We start from the raw sequence: 24,754 nt of genomic DNA, 5'->3' as shown, positions 1-24,754 counted from the left end.
ACTGAGGGTCTACATTCCCCCCCATGGTTGCAAAAACATGAGAGGCTCCACTACACCCAGAGGAGCAGGCCAACTTTAGGCACAGTCCTACCCACCTTCTTGTTCTTGCCATTAACTCCTCTCTTCCGGGGTCACATGCTGCAGGTTAAGTGTTCCTAGGAAATCATGTAAAGTGGTGAAGATTTTATTTGTTAAATTTGTCTGTCATGTCAGTTTAAACCTAAGAATAAAACACTGGTGGTATCATTTTGGAAGAACAGGGGGGTGGGGGGAGAATAAGATTTGGTGTTTCTTGTCTCCTCCCAATCCTTCAACTTATTGTGAACGTGCCTTTGCTGTTGCTAGCTCACGTTGCACTTTCACTACAAATGTAAAAAGACATTTTGCAATACAAGTGCAGGTGGGGGTGGATTTATGGCATGGATCAGCTCTGTGCTGCCCTGGAACTGAGAGAATACTGAGAGAATTCCTCTGAATTGCATTTCTTATCATTTTCTCAGTTACCCAGGTCAGAAATAAATCTGCTGCCACTTAGAATCATAGAGTTGGAAGGGACCACCAGGGTCATCTAGTCCAACCTACTGCACCATACAGGAACTCACAACTACTTGCCTACCCATGTTGACCCCAATTTCATGCCCAAGTGATCTCTCTCACCAAAAATCTCCAGAATCCAGCCTGGCCTGGAGAAGATTCACCTACCATCCCACAATCAGTGGCAATCAGCCATTTCCTTGGTATGCAAAGAAGGGCCACAAGATACTTAGATGCCACATATCTTGTGATCCATCCAAGAAGAATGCATTCCTAGGGTAAGATTTGTGCTGAATATTTACCAGTCCGTACAGTCCCATCCTCTGTTATTCTTTGGAGTTCTATTTTGCTAAGGTTAAGTTTTTTATAGTGCAGACTGACCAACATGAAAGGCTCCTGATAGTTCTTAAGACACTGAAGAATGTGCAAATTTGATTACTGCTTTCATCTTCCTTTAATCTTGAAAGTCACCATTCTCTTTTCACAGATAGTTTTGAGAGAATGGATTAGCCAGCAAGGGATTGGAACTCAGGTCTCTCTGGTGGCTATAAGCAGTTTGGCACTCTGGGCAAAACATTGAAATGACACAACTCCGTATAGCCATAGAGGAAAGGTGCAGGGAGTAAGTTTAAGCAAGCTTAAGCAAGACTACTCAGATGTATGCACCATTTTATTAAAATGTAGGACTGTGGCACAGTGGCAAAACCTCTGCTTTACATGCAGAAGACCCTAAGTTTAAACCCTGGAATTTCCAGTTAAAAGGCTCAGGTAGTAAAGGAGACCCTGGACAGTTGTGGCCAGCCAGAGTAGACAGAGCAGACCTTGATAGACCAGGGGTCTGACTCAGTGGAAGGCAGGGGCATGCATGTCCCTACGTGTTTAATCAATGAGACTTACCCCCAGCAGAAAGGAGTGAAGCCTCAGAGGACCACTTGTGCAAAATTCAGGCAGCTGCCAGACTCCATAGATCAGCCTTTCTCAACCTTTGGGCCATAATTTTTTCCAGGCTTTGAAGCATACCAGAAGTCAGTTGGCAACATCTACCCACCTACCTACCTACCTGTCACGCCATGCCCCGCCCCCAAGGGACTCTCTGAATACCTCTCCTATTTCCTCTCCCTGATCCGCCAATGCCTTACCTGTCACCTAACTCTCCTGTACCCCCACCAGACTTCCAGATTTCTTTTCCGTTTTGCTGTTCCAAACCTCACAGGGAAAGGCAATGCTCCCGTGGGACAGTGTGAGAGCAAAAAACCTCTAACCAACCCACAGCTGCCAGGCTTCTTGGATTTCGCCATTGTAGTGCAATGGAACCTCCACACACAGGAGGCAAGAGCTTCTTGTCTTCTCCAGCCACTCGGGCCTCCCCTCCCTCCCTCCTCCCCCATGAGTTCGAATCCCCCTCCCCTCCCGGCCGCCGCCGCCGCTTCTTGGCTCTGCAGGGGGATGGACAGCCGAGGATCTGATGCTCAAGCGAGCTGTGCAAAGACTGTGGGGAAGGGGAAGGGGGCGGAGGGGGGAGCCCCGACCCAGGCGACTTCTTGCGGGAGGAAGGGAAGCCCACTTCAGCTTTTGGAGAGAGAGAGAGAGAGACTCGCGGCTGGGGGAGGAGTTGCTTTCGCTCCGGTTCCCGGCTTGGCACTCCCCCGCCCGCCCGCCCGCCCGCCGGGTCTCTTGCAAAGCGGCGTCGCTGCCGTCGCAGAGAGGGAAAGAGGCGAGGAGGCGTCGGGCTCGGAATACCCCTCGGGGGAGGCTCGGGCTGCGGGCAGGAGCCCCGGCTGCCGGCTGGCTCGTCGGCTCCATTGGCGCGTCTGCCCTGCTGCGAGCAGCAGCTTTTCGCCTTCTTTCTTCCGCCCGGCCGCCCTCCGGTCCAGCAGGGATTCACAGATGAGCGGATCGGCTGCTCCCCCCCGGGCATCGGGTCGGAGGGCCACCTCTCCCCTTGCCCCGTGAGTGTCCCCCGCCGGCGCTAAGAGGAGGACGACGACGAGGAGGAGGAGGGCAACTTCAGCCGGAACAGCCCCGTTGGAGGGAGCCGCCCGCCTGCTGCAAACTTTTTTCCAAAAACCGACGCCTGCCCCCCGAAGCTTCCCCTCCCAGCATGTTCGACGCGGAAGCGGCGGGACCGGCCTTGCCCCGCTGAGACGCCCCCTGCCCTCCCCGAAGGGTAAGACGCCCCGATCCCCCTCCCCGAAGCCGCCCCAACTGGGCTTTCGCTCGGCGCCTCCAGGGTCGGGGGACTGGGGGGGGGGAGGGAGGGAGGGAGGGGGGAGAAGGCTTGCCGCCGACAGTCAGCAAAGAGAATGGATATTTAGTCAAAATCCCATGGATGTGTGCATGTGCGGGGGGGGGGGAAGCTGGTGCTTCTCGTTTTGCGCGGAGGCAGATGCCGCGCGTCGCTCCCCCCCCCCATCCAAGCCAGGCTCACGATTTCCGGGAAGGGAGGGGGCGAGCGGGGAGGGAGGGAGGGGAGGGGAGGGGAGTCTCCGTGCGCCCTGGGAATGGGGTGCGATCCGGCGCCGCTGCTGTCCGATTCCTCTCCGTCTCTCTGCCTCTCTCTGTCTCCGTGTCTCTCCCCCTCAGGGACACCGGTTGCCAGGAGAAGGAGCCCCCCCTGTGCCCCGAGGAGTGATGCTCATCCGAGAAGTCTTGCTGGTCCTCCACTGCTTCTGGCCTTCCGTGCTGCTGCACTGGACCCTCCACCCCCTCTGGGGCTTCATCCAGGTAAGGCTTCCCCCGTTTTCGCCGGGAACTCCTCCCCTCTCCGCCTTCGGTTTGCTCCTCTTCGGAGAATACAGAAGCGAAATAGTTTCCTACCCTGGAAGTTCCTGCCGTTGTGCGATTCGGTGGCCGGCAGGACGTACACCTGCCGGCTCGGGCACCGGCAACTTTGGCAATAAAGGGCTTTGCTTCTGGAGGGAAGGAGGAAGAAGCCTTTAGACAGGCCAGAAGCGAAGTGAGTCTGCCAGAAGCGATTGGCGCTGGGGTAAAGAGTCACTGTTTGAGAGGGTAAAATGTGAAGGCACCTGGGGTGGGGTGGGGTGGGGAGGGGTGGGGTGGGGGGATCTGCCTGGTCAAGCAAACACAGAGGCCGCTGCAGGGATGGCGTGAGATGCTCTGTGAGGACAGGTTTTTGGAGGGGAGATGTCCGTTACCTGGAAGCAGTGAGGCAGGTCTGAGGAAACGGCAAGAAACAAACCGCTAATTTCTACGTAAGATCAGTGCTGGTGTTCAAGATGCCTGGTGCTTCTTGTGGCGTTGCAGAAAGCAACACTGGGTGGTTTAGGATTGCGTGTCTCTCAGGGGTCGGGGTGGCGTGGGGGATAGAGGCGGGTTCTGGGAGACTTGGCTTTGCCTCCGCGGCTCTAGCACGAGAGCTCTCCGCGTGACCTGGGGCCTGCCACCAGCTCTCCGCCTGGCCTGTCTCACAGGGTGGTGGTTGCGAGTTGTGAATGGAGCACCAATGCTTCTGCTGCCATAGTTATTATCCGTGGCATATACTATATGTGATAAGGCCAGGCCCATGCATTTTAATGGCCACCCTCAATTCATGTGTAAAGCAGGAGGGGGGTGGGGAATACACTGTGCCATTTAAAGGGCCAAAGGAGGAACGTGGGAGTGGAACTCTTACTTTAGAGGTGCTTTTCCTGGTGCTTTACTTCTTGCTGTGTTTTGGTCTCAGAAATGAGCCTCTCTGATAGGGGGAAACATACGCAGACCACCTGGAGGTGAGCTGCAAGGGGGAAATGCACAGGTGGAGGGAAGCTCCACACTTGGGTGCCCCTCTGCCCTCTGAATTGACATCCATCACCCTTTATGTGAGCAGAATAAGAAAGAGTTGTTTGCAAAGGTACTCTCAAGTGTGATTTAAAGCCTTAGCCTCCACAGCCCTTTTGCACTTTTAAAACATATTTTTGGGTATTGATACCATTACTGTCCTTTCCGATGGGGACCCAAAACACCTAGTATCATTCTTCGCGCCTCCATTTTATTCTCGCAACTATATTGTGAGGTAGGCTATGCTGTGACTAGCTTAAAGTCGCCCAGTAACATTCCGTGGCAGAGTCAGAATTTGAATCCAGGGCCTATTCTGCACACATAGGATAATGCGCTTTCAATGTGCTTTGGCAGCTGGATTTTCCTGTGCAGAACAGGAAAATCTACTTCTAAAGTGCACTGAAAGTGCATTATCTATTTTGTACAGAATTGGTCCAGGTCTACCAGCACTGACCATATTGGCAGTCTGCTACAGTCACATGCAAATGCTCTTTTGGAAATCTATTTGTTCTTGGCTTATTTTCGGTTCAGAAATATTTCTGGTATCGATCAAAGATCTCTTTTAAAGCAGGTTTATTTAAAAAAACTAGAAGAGAAAAAGTGTTTTGGAATATGGTTTAGGCCAAAAGAACTAGATCTTACTGCCTCTGGGAATGGGGGTGATTCGCTGCCCAGGTTCCACCATGCATGCTGAGAAACAAGAAATAATAATAACATAAGATAATTTCAGTAGTGTGTACTGTCAAGCCTTTCTGCTTGAATGACAACCTGCTTACGGGTTTCCAAACATCCACAAGGCTACCATAAAGAACCTGCTGGAGGGAGGGCAGAAGGAGAAGCAAGACGAATAAGATAGAGCAAAGTGGATTTAAGATGTCTCTCTGGAGGATTCCTTCCATTTCCTCTGTTATGTTGGGGGGGGGGGGCTCCCTAGGAGAGATGTTTTCACAAACCATATTTGTAATCTAGAGTAGACTACCTTGCCAATGGAGACTGTTGGCTGAGGTTGATGCATGGTGTCTCTTTGTGGTCCACAACAGTTTACAGATTTTCCGATTTTCTTCTTCAGACACGGTATGTAGCTTAGAGTTTCAGATATTGCACCAGTAAGTCAGGATCCCTTGTCTTTCATGGTTTCTGTTTTCCCTGTCAAGCTGGCTGCTAGTTACTGCTGAAAGATGGCCTCTTCCCTTGTGGATCAATATGCTGGACAGAAAACGACTTCATGTTTTTTTGATAAAAGAGAATGCGTGGTTTCACTCTACGTCCAGGAGTGTTGGTGAAGGATTGTCCATGAGTCTCTAGAAGTGTCCTTTTCCTTGAATACTTTGGAGACTTTTGCAATTGCAACAAAACCCCAAGCGCGTGATTATATTCTACCCCTTGCAGTTGTGCATCTCTCTTCCCAAAGACATTCCATTTATGAGTCAAGCACAGATTAACTCAGTACTGGCATCCTAGACCCCAGAGGCAACCTGGCACATTGGAGAGGCAGCGTTTTGTGATGCATGAATTAGTGCTCAGCGAGCAGTGACAGATGTGTGTTTATGATCATTTGGCGGGCTTTCTATCTGTGTGTGATGTCCCTTCGCGTTTCTCGTATTTTGACATGCAGTTATGTTCATTAGAGGTTTCTCCTTTGCAGAGGAGGTTCGTCCAAATAGAATGTGAACCACAATATCTATAGCTGTAGCTACCTCGCTAATGATACTCCCAAATTCATGTGCTAAGGAGTTTGAGCCTTGGCCATCCCATTCGGACGGTTAGCGTATGTAGGCGAAGCAAGGGATCTCCAATAGCTGAATCATAGAGTTGGAAGGGGCCATACAGGCCATCCAGTCCCCTGCTCAATGCAGGATCAGCCTAAAGCATCTATGATAAATATCTGCTTAAAGTGAGGGGGAGCTCACCTCCTCCTTAGGCAACCTATTCCATTGCTGTACTACTCTGACTGTGAAACATTTTTTTTTCCTGACCTCTAATTTGGCATTGTGCCTGTTGTTACTATGATTCCACTGGATGAGGGTGGAATCTGCTTCGCCAACACTCAGACTCTTGGTTTTGCAGAGCGCTGTCATAATATATGGAGAACCAGCGATCATTCTGCAGATACATCCATGGATAATAAATAGCATGGGCTGCCAACTGCACTACTATTTAATCTGTGTGACTTTGGTGGGGTATTTCTGTTCTCTAACGTTGTGCAAGAATGCACTTCCAGTAAATAAGGCCAGGAGTCTTCCAACCCAGGCAACAGCAGTCGGTAAAATTCCTAATCAAATGTACCCTTTTGAGAACTGCCTGCTTATAACTTTGGTGTCGAAGGGAGTAATTGATAACCTGAGTACTGAACGTACAAAGGGAAAATGCTGCCCTTTCCCTCTGTGCTAAACTTGGCAGGTTCCACATTTTGTTGTTGATGCTTTCTTGGCGTAACTTTCTTTTGTGCCTCTCGCCTTAAGATCTGCCAGCCATCCAACTGCAAAATCAGGATCCCATTCTGCCGCCCGCCTCGCTCTGGAATCCGGGTGGCTAAACTAGCTTGTGTAATTGAAACTGTGCACGTTTCAAAGCAAATGTAATTATGTGAAAAGAGCTGCGTTTTGAAACCTCCACCCTCCAATCAATCAGTCGGTCGCCACAACTTACATAAGCACCCTTTATACAAGCATTGTAGGTGATATATGTAAAAATCAATAGCGCATTAAATTAGATGGTTGAATTGCATCATTTTATAGCACAGGAAACTACATTAATCTGCCAGGAGGTATTATATATTTTCCTTTTGGTCTTCAAAATATGTACTATTTACACATGCCTCTAAGTATATGGAAGTTATACATAACTATCTTATAAATGGTTGTTAAAGATAGAACATGGGCCTTTTTGTGCATTATACCTTGAGACAATTCTTTGGGGTCTTCCATATATATCAAGCACTATCGAGATGAAAAACAATTCATTCCCTTTCATAGCTGACTGCATGTTGCCAACTGACCTGTAGAAAAATTCCTGCTCTTTTCATAGAGGTTTAATATATGGAAATGCAAAGTTGAAGCTTGCCATGGCATGGAGAGAGATAACATCTTCTGGTAGATAACATCTCATTAAACTCCTTTTAAAGGGAAAAGAAATTTTTATCCCAGGCCAGTTGGTAAGCCACAGTAGACTTTCCACAAAAATCAACCTCCTGTGCTAGCTGGTTAAGCAAAAGTACTTTCTAAATGATTTCAAACTCCATGCTGCCTTCCAACAAGATATCTATTTATTTAAAACACTTGTTAGCCACATTTTTACCTTGCAGGAGGGAACCTTCAAATATAAATAAAATCATCACTGAACATAACAAAGCTCAAGTTGACAACTTCATATCAGATTGACCCTCCCTGGGAGTGTACCACTAATAGAGAGAGTGAGAGCCGTCTGCCAGTGAGGGCCAATCAGTTCAAATTGCACTCTGCCAATGAAAACCCATCAATTCACATTGCATGCAGACAACTTACTCCTAAGGAGAGCCAGTTTGGTGTAGTGGTTAGGAGTGCGGACTTCTAATCTGGCATGCCGGGTTCGATTCTGCGCTCCCCCACATGCATCCAGCTGGGTGACCTTGGGCTCGCCACGGCACTGATAAAATTGTTCTGACCGAGCAGTGATATCAGGGCTCTCTCAGCCTCACCCACCCCACAGGGTGTCTGTTGTGGGGAGAGGAATGTGAAGGCGACTGTAAGCCGCTTTGAGCCTCCTTCGGGTAGGGAAAAGCGGCATATAAGAACCAACTCTTCTTCTTCTTCTTCTTCTTCTTCTAACTTGATTAGCCCTCCCTGGGGGGTGTTCTGCCAAAAGGCAGAAAGCATTCTGCCAATGAAGGCCAATCAGTTCAAATCACACTTTGCCAGTGAGGGCCAATCAGCTCAAATTACATGCAAACCACTCACTCCTAGCTCTTCCTGGAAATGTTCTGCCAATAGGAGATGGCCCTCTGCCAGGAATGTCCCGCCCTGGTAGTTTAGCCACAATCAGGAGGGAGGTATCAGCCAGGAAAGTCTAATAAGGGATTAGCTCTTCATCTCCAACTTCCTGCCAGTTTCAGAATTTTGCTGGGTGGAAGAGGAGCTGGCCTCAGAGTCTGCCTTGCTGTCAGTAAGTTGTCCTGTCCTCTTTTAGCTCAGAGAACATGGTGGGGGGTCCGAGCTGCCTCCTGGTGTGCCCTTTTATGCCTTCTGGAGGAGGGGGGGCTGTGATAGGCCCAGAAATGACCCCCTGCTGGCCCTCTGGGATCCATGGCAGCCTCTGTCCTAGGAATGTTTAGTATTGAGTATGTCAAGTGAGGTTTGCAATTTGCAATCTGAAAAGGGAGGAATGCTTTGGGGGTAACCATCACAGGCAGTTGCAACAGGGAAAATAATGCTGGGACTGGGAAGATGCGTACTTTCTCTTTCCATACGGATGCCACCTTGGTCTTGATGCAGTCTTTTCAAGACCATCACAACAAAGCAAATTTGAGACCAGTGGCATGGAAGATGAGGGAACTGAAGATGGGCACAGAACCACCATAATCCATGGGGACATGTGGAGAGGGGGATACTGTTTTTCAACAGCACCTTCCCAGTAAAAGAATTGGTTTTTATACCCTGCTTTTCATTGCCCAAAGGAGTCTCAGAATGGGTTATAATAGCCTTCCCTTCCTCTCCCCACAATAGACACTCTGTGAGGTAGGTGAGGCTGAGAGCTGTGAGAAACAGTTTCTACCCCAAGGTCACCCAGCATGTGGAGGAGCAGGGAATCAAATCCAGCTTGCCGCATTAGAACCCGCTGTTCTTAACAACTTTACCAGGCTGTACAAATTGCCATTGCCTTAAAGAGCTGTAGTTGAGCACAGCTCAGAAGAAGCTGTTACAGGAGGATGATGTAAATCTTTTTTGATTTGCTCATTGACTGTTATAGGATCCTTTCCCTTTAAATTTGGACCTTCTGGCCAATAGCTTCTCAGAAGGTATTTGTCTCAGGTATTGTCTCAGGTATTTCCTGCATGGAGAAGTGATGGTATGGTTAATAAGGTTTGTAATTTGTGAAGGGAGGAATGCTTTTGTCTTCTGTGTTCTCCCTCTCTCTGTGTCTTTCTCTCTCAGTGTGTGTGTAGAGGGGAGTACCACACAGCCCCCTGTCCCCATCCCAAGCTGCTGTTTCTTCCAGGGCAAGTGATCTTTGCAGTCTGGAGAGCAGCTGTCATTCCAGGGGATCCCCAAGTCCCACCTGGAGTCTGGCATCCTTGATCCTCCCTGGGGCACAGTGCCACAGAGACTTCCCCACCCAACTAACCTTTCCTCCAGGGAAACTGATACCTGCAGTCTGGAGAGGAGCTTTAATTCTGGGGGTTCTCCAGGTACCACCTGGAGGCTGGCATCTCTGAACTGTGTCAGGGATGCTAGCCTCCAGCTGGGACCTGAAGATCCCATTTCTAGAATTTCTTGAAGCCTGAAGAATATTTCAGGCGTTTCTCAAAGGTAAAAAAGTTGAGAAAAGCTGACCTAGAGGCAATAAGTGAGAAATTGACAGTAAGATCTTTGCCCATCACTGTTTTCATGTTTGATTGTAACATGCAACTGTTTTTGATATACTTTGATATTGAATTGAACTAGACAGACATCTGACAGAGAGGCTGATTCTGTGAAGGTTCAAAGAGGTAGCTGGCTACAGTGGGTGAGCAATAAGGTTGTGAGTGTCCTGCATTGTGCAGGGATTGGATTAGATGACCCAGGAGATACCTTCCAACTCTGTTATTCTGTGATTCTATGAAGAACGTACAAAAATTGAGTCCAGTGGCACCTTTAAGACCAACAGCGATTTATTAAAGGCATGAGCTTTTAAGTGCATTCATTCGTTTGTTTGTTCATTCGTTTGTTTATTTATTTATTTATTTGCCACCCTCCCCTGAGGCTCAAGGCAGTTTACATAAAATGCAGAAAACAGTACATGGAATGCAACTTTTCACAATAACAATAACATTAAACTATAACAGAGGTAACAGGTCCAGAGCAGAATGTATGGGTGGATTTCTGGGAGGGAGCAGGGGCCCTGTAGATGGTGCTCTTCCTCAGGTAAAATGGAGCAAGGCAAAAGTAAATTAGTGGCAAATTAGTAAACTGTGTCATAAATTACTAATTTGCCATTAATTTACTTTTGCCTTATATCTGTAATCTTATGATCCGTGTTCTATTTTATCTGTGGAAGTGTGCCTGCACATGAAAGCTCAAGCGTTGTTGGTCTTAAAGGTTTCCTTGGACTCAATTTTTGTTTTGCTACTTCAGACCAACATGGCTACCCACTTGAATCTAACTTGAAGAATGTACAGACTGAAAGGTTTTCCGTTCTTTGACCAAATGTTGCTATCCATTAAAGATTTTCATTGAAAAAAAAATTTCCTAAAATAGGTGACTGTATGTCAGTGTACGTTCAACATTACTGCAACCCAGCATTTCTCTTTGTTTCCCGCCTGGATCCTGGTATCCGTGGACCTCCATGGGATCCAAATCCAGAGAGCCCCCCTTCCCTAGTTGCCCTTTTCTCCAGGGGGACTGATCTTTGTTGCCTGGAAATGACGTGCAATTCCAGCAAATCCCCAAGTCCCAACTGGAGATTGGCACCCTGCCACCTCTCTGGGGCACAGTGCCACAGAGTTCCCCCCTCCCAAGCAAGCCCTTTCATCTCCAGGAGCCTGGAGATTAGTTGTCCTAGCAAAATTCCCCCTTCAAAACATTTTCCCCTGAGGAAGACATTTTCCCCTGAGGAGCTGATCTCTATAGTCTGCAGATGACCTCCAATTCCAGGAGATTTCCAGGCTGTACCTGGAGGTTGGTGACCCCTGAGTCAGGAATGTGGCCTGAGGTTTGGAGGCAAGGCCTCAAGAATCCAGTAGTGGGCAGGAAATTTTGCCATCTCCCCAGGAAGGCCACCATACAGGTGTGTATCCTCGTGCCTGTTTCCCCCCCTGGGTGCAACAGTCTTTGCTTCTAGCATACATATGTATATATTTTCAAACCTGAAAAACATCCTGTGTCTCTCTTTCTCTCCCTCTCTTCAAACCTGAAAAATGTCCCAGGGTTGCATAGTTTCTCCTCCAAATGATAGAAGCAATACCTGTAGTTTGAAGAAACAAATGTTCTCATTGGCTGATGCTAAGCAACCATGCAGTACTGCCAGCCTTCAGACCTAAAGGTAGGTTGGCTGCTGGGTGGGAAGAAGAGAAGGAAGCAAGGAAAAGGCAATGGATAGGGAAATAGGAAACAGTGAGGGCGACAAAAATGAGATCTCCCTGTGAATCCTTATGACTCCCACACTTGTACTGGAACAATTCCCACCCAGGTTGTGGGTCCAGCACACAAGAGGACTGAGGGTCCAACTTGAGAGTATGGATATGAACCCGGTCACATAAACAGAGCTTTGTATGCGGCCATTGTTTTTCACTGCTTTGTCTGCATCTGTCCCTCATCTACCCTTTTCTACTGTTCCATGTTTCCTGTGATATGATAACCATCTTCAAGTACTTGAAAGGCTGTGATGTAGAAGATGGAGCAGAGCTGTTTTCTTTTGCCCTGGAGGGTCAGGCCAGAACTAATGGATTGAAATTAATTCAAAAGAATTTCCGGCTAAACCTCCGGAAGAAATTCCTGACAGAACGGTTAGAGTGGAACAGGCTTCCTCGGGAGGTGGTGGGTTCTCTTACTTTGGAAGTTTTTAAGCAGAGGCTAGATAGTCATCTGACAGAAATGCTGATTCTGTGAACTTAGGCGATTGTGAGTGGGTGGGCAGAAGGGACTGTGTTAATGCTTGGCTCTTGTGGCCCTTTCTTACATGCCCAGAGAAATGCCAATTGCCACTTTTGAGGAGCAAATTTCTTCCAGGCCAGATAGGCTAGGGATTCTGGTTTGGGGGTGGGGAACATCATCTGGGCATGGAATTGGAGTCACTATAGGTGGGTTGGAAGTTGGGAGCTTCCTGAATTTTGCAGAGCGCTGGACTAGATGACCCTGTAGATCCCTTCCAGCTCTATGATTCTGTGAAACCACAAATGTTTGTCAGAGTAATTCCACTTGGGTTGTTACGAAAATCTTGAGAACTATAGCCCACTAAGGAGACATCTCGGAGCTCCCACGTGCTCGTCTCTGCTTCATCCACCTTGTTCCTTTCACACAGGATGAGCTTTCCCAGGATTTCATAGGGGAAAGGAACAGTGTAAATAGGAAGCAAAATGAGGTGGCAGAGTGCTGGGGTGGCAAATCAGGCCTCTTGCTTTTAGATATTGAATGGAGGATACCTGAGAATACTGTTAAAGATACAAGGCAAATAGAAAACCAGGACAGCATGCAAAGAACACGTCTTCTCCTTATTTTTTTGGTTTTTCCTGTGTGTGGAATTTATGTAACCAAATCCCTCCATCCTGTCTGAAGGGCTTGTTCCTTTGTACCACCCGAGCATTCTGCCACCTCATTGCCCTACCTAGCTTAGACATGCCTTCCGTCTTATCTGAGCGGGTCTTTCTGTTGCAAGTTATGGAAAGGTTTTTGTTGTGTTTTCTTGTTGGAATCAACATGTTTTCCACCACCGTAAAGGGGCCTCTCTCCTGACAAGGTGTCCTGTATTTTTGTTCACTCTCTCAAGGTAACTGACTCAAACATGGTCAGTTATCAGGAGTTATTGGATGAAGATTATTATAGGGTTTAGTAAGAGTCTCTCAGGTGGATGAAAGATTATCCTGCTCTCAACGAGGCCTCTTATCACTGAGCACATCCTTATCCATCCATTGTTCCTCTTAATATTTGTGAAACACCCCTGGGGGTGGAGAATGTCCTGGCTGTCCAAGTTGGAATAGGGCCAATCAGGGTGCAGCCCGCAAAGCCCCTGCAACTCCCTCCCTCCCTCCCTGGACGCTAGCCACTTTGCTCTTAGACTCTGCAGGAGCCAGCGCGTGAGAGAGGCACAGAGACACAGAGAGCCCTGCCAAATCGCAAACCAGCCATGATTACCTCCTATGGCTCCTGCTGTGACAGAAGGGGGAGAGAGAGAGAGAGATCTGCGCCTGCCAGTGTCTTCTGGGTCCTAGTGCCCATTGCATTCCTGGTTGCAATTGGCTTTCTTGCTAGTTTTTATCATAATTCTTCCGGTGCACAGAAGTCCTAAGACTGCTTCTCTGACTTCACATCTACCCTCAAGCATTCCTTCCCTACTGATTACATTTTGCATTATACTTTTGAGTCCTGGCTCACTTCTTTGCAACTCTGCTCCCAACCTCTGACTGTGCTAAAATGTCTCAGGATCTCCATTCTCTCTTGTATCTGACCAAGGGAGTTTGACTCGTGAAAGCAGCCTTACACGCTGGAAATCTTGTCGATCTTTTAAAGGTGCTACTGAACTCCAGTCTTGCTTTCCCTATTTGTAGTTCTGCATCGGGATGAGTAGAAGTGATACTGTGGAACTAAGAACTTCCCCACCAGTCTGCAACTGTCCTTGCTTAGCTTTGAAATAAAATACGGGCAGAAGATGAGAATAAGCATCTGGCCCTGGTATGTCTTTTTTGGCAGCAGAGTCAGGATGAAAAGTAGCTGCCTCTCTCCTTCAGTACTGAGTTATCTGTAGTGGCACATCTGAGTATTGAAGCAGAAAACAAAAAGGAATAAAATTATTTTTTGCGTTCATTAAGATATCATAACTCTTTACGGTTGTTGTTGACTGATCCACACAGATAACCTTTGTGCCTTTTTCTCAACTATTTGTCCTGTCTTCGAGTCCAAACCTGTCAGTGTCAAGGGAGCTTTAAGCATTTTGTTTGTGCTAGAGTGCAGTGATTTTGACTGGGGGAACATGGTCCATTAGGAGGCAATCTACCGGTCTTGGACAGCTTTCAGAACCTTGGAGGTAAATGGGGGGCACTGGGGATTTTAGGATTACATTCTGCTCTTTCTCCTCACTTGCAATGGCTTCTGATACCATGAAAAACAGAGTGGTTTTGTGTCTCTCAACCCACCAGGGGAGACAATCCTGATCCTGTGCACAGCGAGTACAAAGCTGTCCTAGGAAGTTAGCCATCAGGTGCAAGGGTTTTGTGGAATATATCCTTGAGATCCATAAAACAAAAACAAAAATAAAATGCACGCAGATTGAAAGATGCCTTGCCAGAAGGCTGTTTATATGCTTTTCTTTTTTGTGTCTTCCTTTCTTATAAGTCTGCTTGGCGCCTCAGGTTCTTCTTCTTCATCATCATCATCATTTATTATTTATTAGACTTGTTACTCGCCTCTCCCCGGAGGCTTGAGGCAAGTTACAGCATAAAACCCCCAAATAAAACCGTACAATAAAATCCATAAAACCCCAAATACACAATAATACACAAAATAAAACAAAAAAAAACAGATGTGGCCAAAAACTCCAATCACACCTATATATTACCCCAAATAACCCATTCTAGAGGGGTGATGGGTAATGGAAAACGGAGGGTGCCGATTCCATTTTGCTACTGCTGCCACGCTGCTATAAGGGGGGGGGGGTCAGATCTTCCTTGTGATTTAGGATTTCCTCCAGGTTGAACCCACCTTTAGAAATGTCTGCTTGACCGTAGCACGGGCACATTCTTTTGGGCTGGCAGCGCCTTTGTTTTGGAGTGCCTCCCCCAGTAAGATAGGGAGTGCCCACATATGAATCAGACCATCGGTCCAGGATCAATATTACCTGCTCAGACTGACAGCAGCTGTACCCCCACCCCAGGAGTGGTTTAAGGATTTACAGGGCCTGGAGCACCAGAGCCAGTTTAAGGATTTGTGGAGCCCTAGCGGAGTATAATTGTGGCAGGAGCAGCCAGACTGAGAGCAGAGCCCCCCCCCCCCGAATGGAAAAGGGTGTCACTCCTAGTGTCCTTAAAGAAGGAAAAGGGGGTAGGAGAGAGGCTATGGCCCTGATCTGGGTGGGCGGGTAGGCACTGTGTGGGGTCCATGGAAGGGCCCATAGAAATTGTCCCTGCTCCACCCTGGGGCACAGGACTTGAAAAGGGGCAAAACCCAAGCAGTGAGATGGACACAGATGATGACAGCGTAGGATACCTTCCCACCCCTTTGAGTGAATTGTTGTAATAACCTTATAGTTTAGGATGGTGAGAATAGCTGCTTTACTTAACGAAACAGGAGTTCTGTGTCTAAAGCTGATGCATTGTTTATTTATTATATATTAAAGAGGTAAAGGTATCCCCTGTGCAAGCACCGGGTCATGTCTGACCCTTGGGGTGACGCCCTCTAGCGTTTTCATGGCAGACTCAATATGGGGTGGTTTGCCAGTGCCTTCCCCAGTCATTACCATTTACCCCCCAGGACTTACCTCCCTAGTTATCAGGTTTCATTTGTTACAAGAAAGTGCTTTGGGATAAAAATGGTTATGTGAGCTATTGGTGGGGGAAGGAGCAGGAATGTGAGGAGAAGGAACGAGAAGAGTTGGTTCTTATATGCCGCTTTTCTCTACCCGAAGGAGGCTCAAAGCGGCTTACATTTGCCTTCCCATTCCTCTCCCCACCACAGACACCCTGTGAGGTGGGTGAGGCTGAGAGAGCCCTGATATCACTGCTCGGTCAGAACAGCTCTATCAGTGCTGTGGGGAGCCCAAGGTCACCCAGCTGGCTGCATATGGGGGCAATGCGGAATCAAACCTGGCTCGCCATATTAGAAGTCCACACTTCTAAACACTACACCAAGCTGGTTCTGTGAATGAATGAGTCCTGGAAATGGAGTCTGTGTGAAGGGGATCTGGGACTCATGTATAGCCCTGCGTGTGAATGGGCACAAAGAAGATATTTTGCGAACAAAGCAAGTACATCATCGAATGTTTTGTAAGATTCTGCTTCTTTAATCATAGCACAACAATATCATAGGACCAGATTGAAAGTTCTTTGTTGGACCACAGAGGCTTCAGACTGAAAAATTTAATCAAGTGAGAACAAAACAAAATTCTGGCCCCATTGGGCAGGGGGAATTGTATCAAGGAGTCACCATCACGCTGCTTGTCAGAGGCTTTCTTGAACCCACAAGAAGACATTGAATCTTTGACGCACACTTATCTTATTTGCACAGGACTCCAAATGTGCCACTGAGACTATTCATGTACATTGAAGAGTAATCGCCTGTCAAGCACATAGTGAGATAAACTTCAGCTGTGAAGTGTGCTGATGGATTGTTGCATGGCTCGCTGCTTTCCTTCCCTCACAAGCACACCTGCTTGCCAGTGTGTTGCAGAAAAGTGTTACTGAAATGATAGTTGGTGCTCTGGAGATGACATGCTAAGATAATGCGGCACATAAAAGACATGACTCACTTAATGTGGGCAGACCAGGGAATCCTTGGGGTGGTCCTTCTTTTTCTGCTCATGACACACAAGTGCACGTGAGGTGGGTTACACTGTAAAGGGGTTGGTGTGTGTGGGTACAGTGAGAATTTTCTAACCGCACGGAGGGTTTTTTCCTTTTTAATTCAGGGGAGCATTCGGAAATGTGATCCTTTTCCTAGAGGACTGCAGTAGAGAACCCAGTGAGTTGTAACCTAATGCTGATCTCACTCAGGGCTGATTATCAAAAAAATCTTTCAACAAGGATTCTAGCCCCTTATGTGGAACAGATCCACATAAGCGGGTGCTGGCATGGGCTCCTTTTCCCCACACTCCTCCCTTGCCTCTCCCCCATACCTTTTGCTTCCACAAAGTCCTTCCTGCCCCCCCTTAGACATACCCACACCCATGGAGACACAGACTCCTTCCCCCCACTCCTCCCTGCCCTCTCCCCCCTTCTCCAGCCTCGTCCCTAGTCCCCCTTCCTCTCAGACACACATACACACAGAGAGACTCCTTCCTCCCCCTCCCTTTCCCCTCCTCACCATTTGCTGCAGGAGGGCTGCCATGTTCAGCAGTCCTTTGCTGCCTCAGCTGAGCAACCTGCAGCTGGGTGCTGCAGGGCTCCTTTGGGGCTCCTGTGGCGCTGTGACTGGGCCAGCCTGCTCCGCCCCAGCCTCTGCAGGTACCAGCTCCACCCGCTCCATTGCCACGGCTGCCCCAGCCTCTGTGGGTGCTGGCTCCGCGGCTGGGCTGACCTCCTCTGCTGCCACGATGGTCCTGACTTGGTGGGTGGCACTCCTGTGGCTGAGCCAGCCTCTTCAGTTTCTCCCACCACTGCTGGACGCATCCGTGGCAGCTGCCACTCAACGTCATCTGGCATGCTCTATGGGCAGGACTTACAGACTTCTTACGTGTTATTGAGCGCTCCAGAAGATGTGTTCCACGTCAATAAACATGTCTAGCATCTGGGACATGGAAACTGTATGTCAAGACTGAGAAATCACTTATGTCTGATCGCTTTTATATACATACTTTATAATTCTATGGTGTTGTTCCACTCAGCTCCTCATTAATATCAGAAAATCCCTACCCCTTCTCCAAATACATTTATGCATGAATCAAAAGTATTTAAAATTAGGTAAAGGTAAAGGTATTCCCTGTGCAAACACCAGGTCATGTCTGACCCTTGGGGTGACGCCCTCCAGCGTTTTCATGGCAGACTCAATACAGGGTGGTTTGCCCCTTCCCCAGTCATTACCGTTTACCCCCCAGCAAACTGAGTACTCATCCTCGGAAGGATGGAAGGCTGAGTCAACCTTGAGCCGGCTGCTGGTATTGAACTCCCAGCCTCATGGGCAGAGCTTTCAGACTGCATTTCTGCTGCCTTACCACCCTGCGCCACAAGAGGCTCTTTATTTAAAATTATCGACTACCAAAATCCGTAAGTTAAGAAATGAATGTTATTGACCATATTTAAGTTCAGTGTAGATTTAGCTGAAATGATTTCTGTTTTAGGCCAGCTTGGTATAGTGGTTAAGAGCAGCAACTTCTAATCTGGCAACTGGGTTTGATTCCCCACTCCTCCACATTCAGTCAACTGGGCAACCTTGAACTAGTCACAGCCCTGTTAGAGCTGTTCTCACAAAGCAGTTTTTCTCAGAGCTCTTAGCCTCTCTGCCTCACAGGGTATCTGTTTTGGGGAGAGGAAGGGGAGGGGATTGTAAGCTACTTTGAGTTCCTTCAGGAACTGAAAAGTTGGGTATAAAAACTAACTTTTCCTCTTGGTCTACACTTGCAGCAGCACAAGGTGATAGAATCCTGAAGCAGTAAAATGGACTTTGGCAGGTCATATTTTCAATGCTCCCTCATTAAAATTCCATGTAAATAAAAATTGTGGTGTTGTTGAGAAAAGAAGATTCATCCTATCCCTTATAGTTGCTGTTTCCCTTCTGATTAATGTAGGGAACTTTGAATGATGTAATTTTTCTCATACAGTCTGAAGTGCAAAGTCCATTCTATCACCTCAGTCCCGTCACGTCATTCTGCTTCATGTGCAAACTAGACCTTTAGGAGGGTAATGGCACAAAAGTTCACAGCCATGTTCTCCTCTGTCAGGAACTGGTACTGAAAAAGCTGATGGTACCTTCCAGGCAGCAAAGTCAGTAATAATCCCTCCCCTCAATTGCTGTGAACAACCTTACACCAAAGAAGTTTTTCTTCGGTGTAAGAAGCTACACGAAAACCAGTCTGCTATTAGCTTGATCAGCCCTTACAAGGTAAAATGAACTGAAATATTTGTGACAGACCTATATTTAGCCAGATCTTTCATTGGAGGGCAAAGCCTTGTTTCCTTGTAATCCGCCAAGCTGAAAGGCAGCTTGTACGTTCACTACTAGAGAAAGAAAGAAAAAAAAGCCATTGCGTGTCGGGTGAGTCATCACTTTTGTGATAGCAACAGACTTTCCCCGTATTTTGTAATAATATCAGATGTTCAGTTTTGTTTTAAGAACCTCATTTCTTTAACAGTCCTTTATCCTGTGAAAACCTTAATGGGAGCTCTTTCATGTATTTTAAGGTCACTTGGAACATTTTCAAGGTCTTGCACAGTTTCTGCTGAATTATAATTGTTCTAATTGCCTTCAGTGCCAGTACCTCTTTCAAGATCAGTTCGTTGCCATTTTCCTGTGCCCCATACTTCATCTCAGCAAGACCCCTGCTATATCCATCACTCCTCCATTTACATTATGAAAGTCTCCACAGTTCCCATCATGCTCTTTTTTGAGTCCTCCAATTCTCAGAATTTCATTCTGGGAGGCCTTGACCTGTTTCATGCTTTCTGTACTTCAGCCATTGATGTTCTTAGCTCCTTGTAAAGACTAATGTAGCCTAATGGCTAACACTGCAGTTCTAAGTGGAATGATGTTGATGTTGGGCATTCAGTCATATCTGACTTGGAGAATTTCCGCACAGTGGTTAAAATGGCGAGACACCTGCAACCTGAAGTAGCGTGATATTAAATTACGCTATTCCTCCCCTCCACACTTCAAAGCTTTCCTGCCACGTCTTCCCCTTCACACATGGTGCGCAAACAGCAAACAAGAGAGTGATGTGCTATTTCACTCACCGCTCCTTGACCTGTCAATCAACTGGGCCAACCAATCGGTGGTTTGTTGGTCTCACACCCTTTTTTAAAACTTCAGTCTTACATGTAGCAATGCATATTCAGTTCTATGAAAATGCATTGACATGTTATTTAAAGCCCCCCCTTGCAACCCCCCCCCCCAGACACACACAGCAGGCAACTGGAGGACACAGTGTTGGAGGCAGATCCCCCCCCTTCATTTAAAACAGCCGAAACACTCCCAGTGAACTTGCGGTCACCCCCAGCCTCCCCTCGAATCGATCCGGGCAAATTAATTTGGGGTGGTTCACACCAGCGCACGTAATCACACACACACACCATCACCCCCACCCACCCCCTCTCAGAGAAGGAGCTCTCCTCTCGCCCTGCCTCCTTCACTGGGCAGGAAATGGAGGGGGGAGGGCAGGAGCGAGGGCAGAACAAAACTGAGCAGCCTATAGTGTGTTTCACCCTCCATATCTCTTTTCCGCTGGTTGCAGGCTGGTTGTATGCCAGGGGATTGCGCATTTTAGGGTGGCAAATCCACTTTTTGGGAATCCTGAAGTCATGCTTTAAAACAGAGGATCTAGCGAGCCAGCTATTTCAAATGCTGAACAGTTATGTGCGAGCGTTGACATTTGGCAGTTCTTTCCAGTTCATCCAGGCATAGCTTTTTCCATCCTCTTAGCTCTCCCTTGCCCCTTACCCTTAGGCCTGAGATGCAAAGTGCTGTCTTCAAGGCATCAGAGAAAGAATGCTTTACATTTCTGCATCCAGGCACGTGACGATGCTCATTGTACTTACACATGGGGAGAAGATTTGTTAGCTTTCTCCCTTTTTTACAACTTGATGAGATGGGTGTACGTATGATGGAAGTGATTTTGATGCTGTTAGCAAGAAGGTCAAGGAAACCACACGTTTAGTTTTCAAAGGATTAACATTATATAATAATCACATGGACTAAAATGAACTGGGAGGTAACCACTAATAACATTCCTTGGGTGTGAGGTTTTTTGTTTTTTTTAAAGCCCCTACTGAGAACAGCAATTAATCTCATACCTAAATTTAATGATATAATAAGGGGCTGCCTTGGGGTGAATTTCAACACAGGCATAAACTACTTTAGTGACTGAGTGTAATCCAGAATGATTTCAGTGTGCCTAAACCCTTCTGGAACGAAGGCGACTCAGGCATTCCTCTGTACTCTTAAGCCATTCTGATTTCAGTGGGTGTAAATATGCTTAATGACTTTTAAAATACATCCATTGCCGTATTCCACTCCAAGGCCATATAGGCGAACGTACAAGAGAGGATGAAGTCTAAAAATGTACTAAATAAACAGAAAAGTAAACGAGTATTCCTAGGAATCGCAAGCACAGCAGAAATGTACATGACTTCTGCTGCTGTCCTTATGGAGATCTCTATTCTCTCTTTCTGTCACATTATACAAAAAGCACATGCACGTTTGCATTATTTGCTTTCATTCCCCTGTTTTAGAAAGGGAGAGTTCAAGCTGTCACATCAAATACCCCTGAGGACCTCTTTCTGAGTTATTCCTTCTGCGATGGAACTTTGGTTGCTTTCTTAAAGGCAAGAGCGTAGGCTGGGATTGTGTGTCCTCTTGTCCGTTGCCTCTGAGGTATGAATTTCCTCCTTAAATGTGCTTAAATGTGCCAGTTCGAGTGCAGCAATGTTAAATATAGAGCAAGACTGCAGACCAACGTGGATGTCCACCTGAAATATTAAAGATCATTATACTTACTGTGGGACTTGAAACCAGATTGAAATCCTTTATTTATGGCCCGCTCTGACAGCCAGCAAGCTCTCCATCGTCTGAAACTGAAAATGGTCTTTCCTAATGCTTGCTGCTTGAGATTGTTTAACTAGAAATGCCAAGAACTGAATGTTACTCTTTTGGCATGGAAAATGTGCTCTACTCCTGTGCTACAGTCTCTTCCTTTCATCTTAAGAAAACAAAGATGGCGATATTCAGTTTCCATTAAGGGAAGATGTTTGTGTTTCTCCAGAGTACGATGGAAATATTATTATTAATAATAATAGTCACAGTCAGATATTTCACTTGTAGATGGTGTTCTGCAGTTTGAGATCTATCCAAGTTCTTGGGAATTGCAGAGGTATCTGCACAGGATTCTTGCTGATCCAAGCAGCCCTATCTCTTGAAGCTCAGCTGGTGTGATTTGTTCAATGGCCAGCATGCCCTGGTGTTTCTTGAGACTTCTAGGCATGGTACCGAGGGCTCCGATGACCACTGACACGATGGTCACCTTCTCCCACAGGCGCATTAACTGTATTTGTAAGTGTTGTGTAATCTTCTCCTGTTCGTTATTTTCAATTCTAATGACTCCTGGGATTGCCGTGCCAATGATCCAAACCCTATTCCTCATTTTTTCCCACAACTGCAATATGAGCAGTGTTGTGCTCCGGGTGTGTATCCATTTGCAGTCAGAATTCCCAAAGAATCCATGATCTTGTCTGGTTTGTGCTCCTGTGAATTTGCGGCTGATGGTAAGCCAGACTTCTTGCAAAGGCTTCAGCGCAACACAGCTGCAGCTCTATTGTGACATCCTTTAAGGTCAGCCTGAGCAATTTTTACTGCAGGCACTGACCATGTGGTCAACTATCTCATCCTTTGTCTTGCAAACAATAAGAATGTCAATAAGAATATCATGTGGAACCTTATCAAACACTTTACTGAAATCAAGGTAAACTCTGTCCACAGTATTCATCTGATCTAGCAAGGTAGTAACTTTCTCAAAAAAAGAGATAATGTTAGTGTGACATGACTTGTTCTTGAGAAAGCCATGCTGACTCTTAGTAATTACAGCCATCCACACTAGCTGCTCAAGGACTCAATTTAGAGACAACATTTGCCCGCCTCCAATCTTCTTGCACTTTACCTGTTCTCAAAGAATTCACCTGTTCTCCAGTTAAGAGAGTTGGAAAAAGGTAGTTGGAGCTGAGATTGTAATTGAGTGATGGTGGAGCAGTTGATAGCATTTAAAAAATACAGTTTCATAGTCTGACAGGTTGTAGAAATATATTTTCAGCTATATATTCAGGTAGGGTCTGGCTGATGACTAGAATAATTTCTATTTGATAGCTAATATGTTGGGTTTCCTTGGATTCAACCATGTCATGCATAGTTAAAAGATATTTTTTTTCCTTTTCCTTAGGTTTTGAATGCTTATTATATATTCTGGACGGTTCTGAATAAACATTTTACTTTACATGGAGGCCTATATCTTTGGGGCAGGCTGCTTAGATAAATATTCTAGGTCTTCTAAAGGCCTAAAACAACTCTTGAGGTAGGGGAGACAGTCTAGGCTTTCTAGATCCCTGGTCAGGGTGGGGGATTCCCTGACCTCAGCTCCTGTTGCCGCTTCAAGCAGCAAGGGGGAGGGGGAATTAAAAATTGGCACTGTTAAAGTGCTTCCATTGAAAATCTAGAAGCTCTAGGAATCAGTGAAAACTCTATGGTTTTACCATATTGTTTCCTGCAGTTCCTAGATCGACTGTATATTGCTTTCAGGTTTTCACTGTTACTAACAATGGGGTACATACTGTTACACCCTCCCATGTCTCTGGCGTGACAATCCTAGGGAAGTGAGTGTACTGAGTGAAGAAAAGGAAGGGTTGGGGTTTTATTTACTGCAATATTGTAATTTCTTTAAAATATATTTTTTTATTTTATTGTAAGAAAAAAAACATATTCAAGCTAGAAACAATACAGCAAAAAGGACAGAAGAAATACCAAAAAGAATACAAATAGTCCTAAACTTCATTCATTCCAACTCCTATAAAGACCTCATTTCTGTTACCATTCAAATCTATTATTCATTGTCTGTCTTCTCCGACTACAGTATCATTTCACATATATTACATTCTGAAAAATCCTTAATTAATTTACCAGTTAACCTCCCAAAAAAATACCTTCATATCATTGGTTATTCTTTGCAAAATCATAAATTGCCTAATTTTATTTCACCATTTATCTAATGAGATGTTTTCTGCATTTTTCCAATATTTGGAAGAAGGGTTGATTTTCACTACACAAAGGAGTCTCAAAGCAGCTTATAACTGCCTTCCCTTCGTCTCACAGATATTCTGTGAGATAGTTGGGGCTGAGAACTCTGAGATCTGTGACTGGCCCAAGGTCATCCAGCATGTGGAGGAGTGGAGAATTAAACATGGTTCTATAAATTAGAGGCCATTGCTCTTAACCACTACACCACGCTGGTGATCCTTGGTGACCCCAAATTTCTTGTGATCCCAGAACTGGGTAAAAATTTAGAAAGACCTTAAAGTATATCATCCACAATACAATGTAAATTATCTAAGGAATTCAGGGAAGTAAAAAATGCTAGTAACTTTGACGTCCTGCATAGACAATCATTACTATAAATGGCATGTGCAACATTCTAATGTCCATAGCGAAGGTACAGCCTCAACACTCAGAATTTTTGTTCAGCCAAAGATCTGGTTTGGAAGAGCCAAAGAGGAATATGCTCTTTCTCTAGTAAACCTCCTGTTTCTTCACAGCTAAGGGAAGGCACTTGCAGAAAGACACTTATTTGTCAAGGGCAAAAGACATAATTTGCATGTAGATGAATGAACAAAACTATCTCAAGTGCTGCCTTTGTCAGTAAGAATTTCATTGTATTTAATGGGTCTTTGAAGAAACTTCACTGGAACCGTTCATCCAAATGTTTCGAGTGCTTGCAGGTTCTTTATCGTCGCTAGTAATTCTGGGTTTCCAGCAGAGAGCAATATGCCATGAAGCGGTTGTTTAGTTTTCTCTACAGGTCTATCGCTGGACTGAGGGCTCCACAGTCAATCATATGCATTGCAGTTTTTCAATTCGTTTATTAAATATGTATACATTTTCAAATGCAGACGAAATCTGGAAGGACAAAAGTATTTGTTTTGTTTTTTTTTGTTTTA

At 46.2% G+C, this 24,754-nt stretch overlaps 1 protein-coding gene across 6 annotated transcripts in view; it reads left to right on the top strand.

Annotated features, from left to right (window-relative positions):
- The first annotated feature begins 2,022 nt into the window (after positions 1–2,022).
- The window catches only part of PRIMA1 (proline rich membrane anchor 1), a 76,005-nt gene continuing 53,273 nt past the window's right edge, over positions 2,023–24,754 (top strand). For 3 of the 6 annotated variants that reach the window (XR_013228571.1, XR_013228572.1, XM_077323546.1), the window contains exon 1: positions 3,021–3,258. Coding sequence is in view for 3 of the 6 variants with exons in the window: in XM_077323546.1 (XP_077179661.1) it covers positions 3,166–3,258 (93 nt within the window). In the remaining 3 variants the exon portion in view is untranslated. Of the gene's footprint in view, positions 2,702–3,010; positions 3,259–24,754 lie in introns of those variants that run through there. The other 3 variants (XM_077323547.1, XM_077323548.1, XM_077323545.1) reach the window with 3 other exon arrangements.

The sequence above is a fragment of the Paroedura picta genome, chromosome 2, assembly GCF_049243985.1.
Source record: "Paroedura picta isolate Pp20150507F chromosome 2, Ppicta_v3.0, whole genome shotgun sequence".
NCBI lineage: Eukaryota > Metazoa > Chordata > Lepidosauria > Squamata > Gekkonidae > Paroedura > Paroedura picta.
This window is presented reverse-complemented; position numbering and strand designations above follow the sequence as displayed.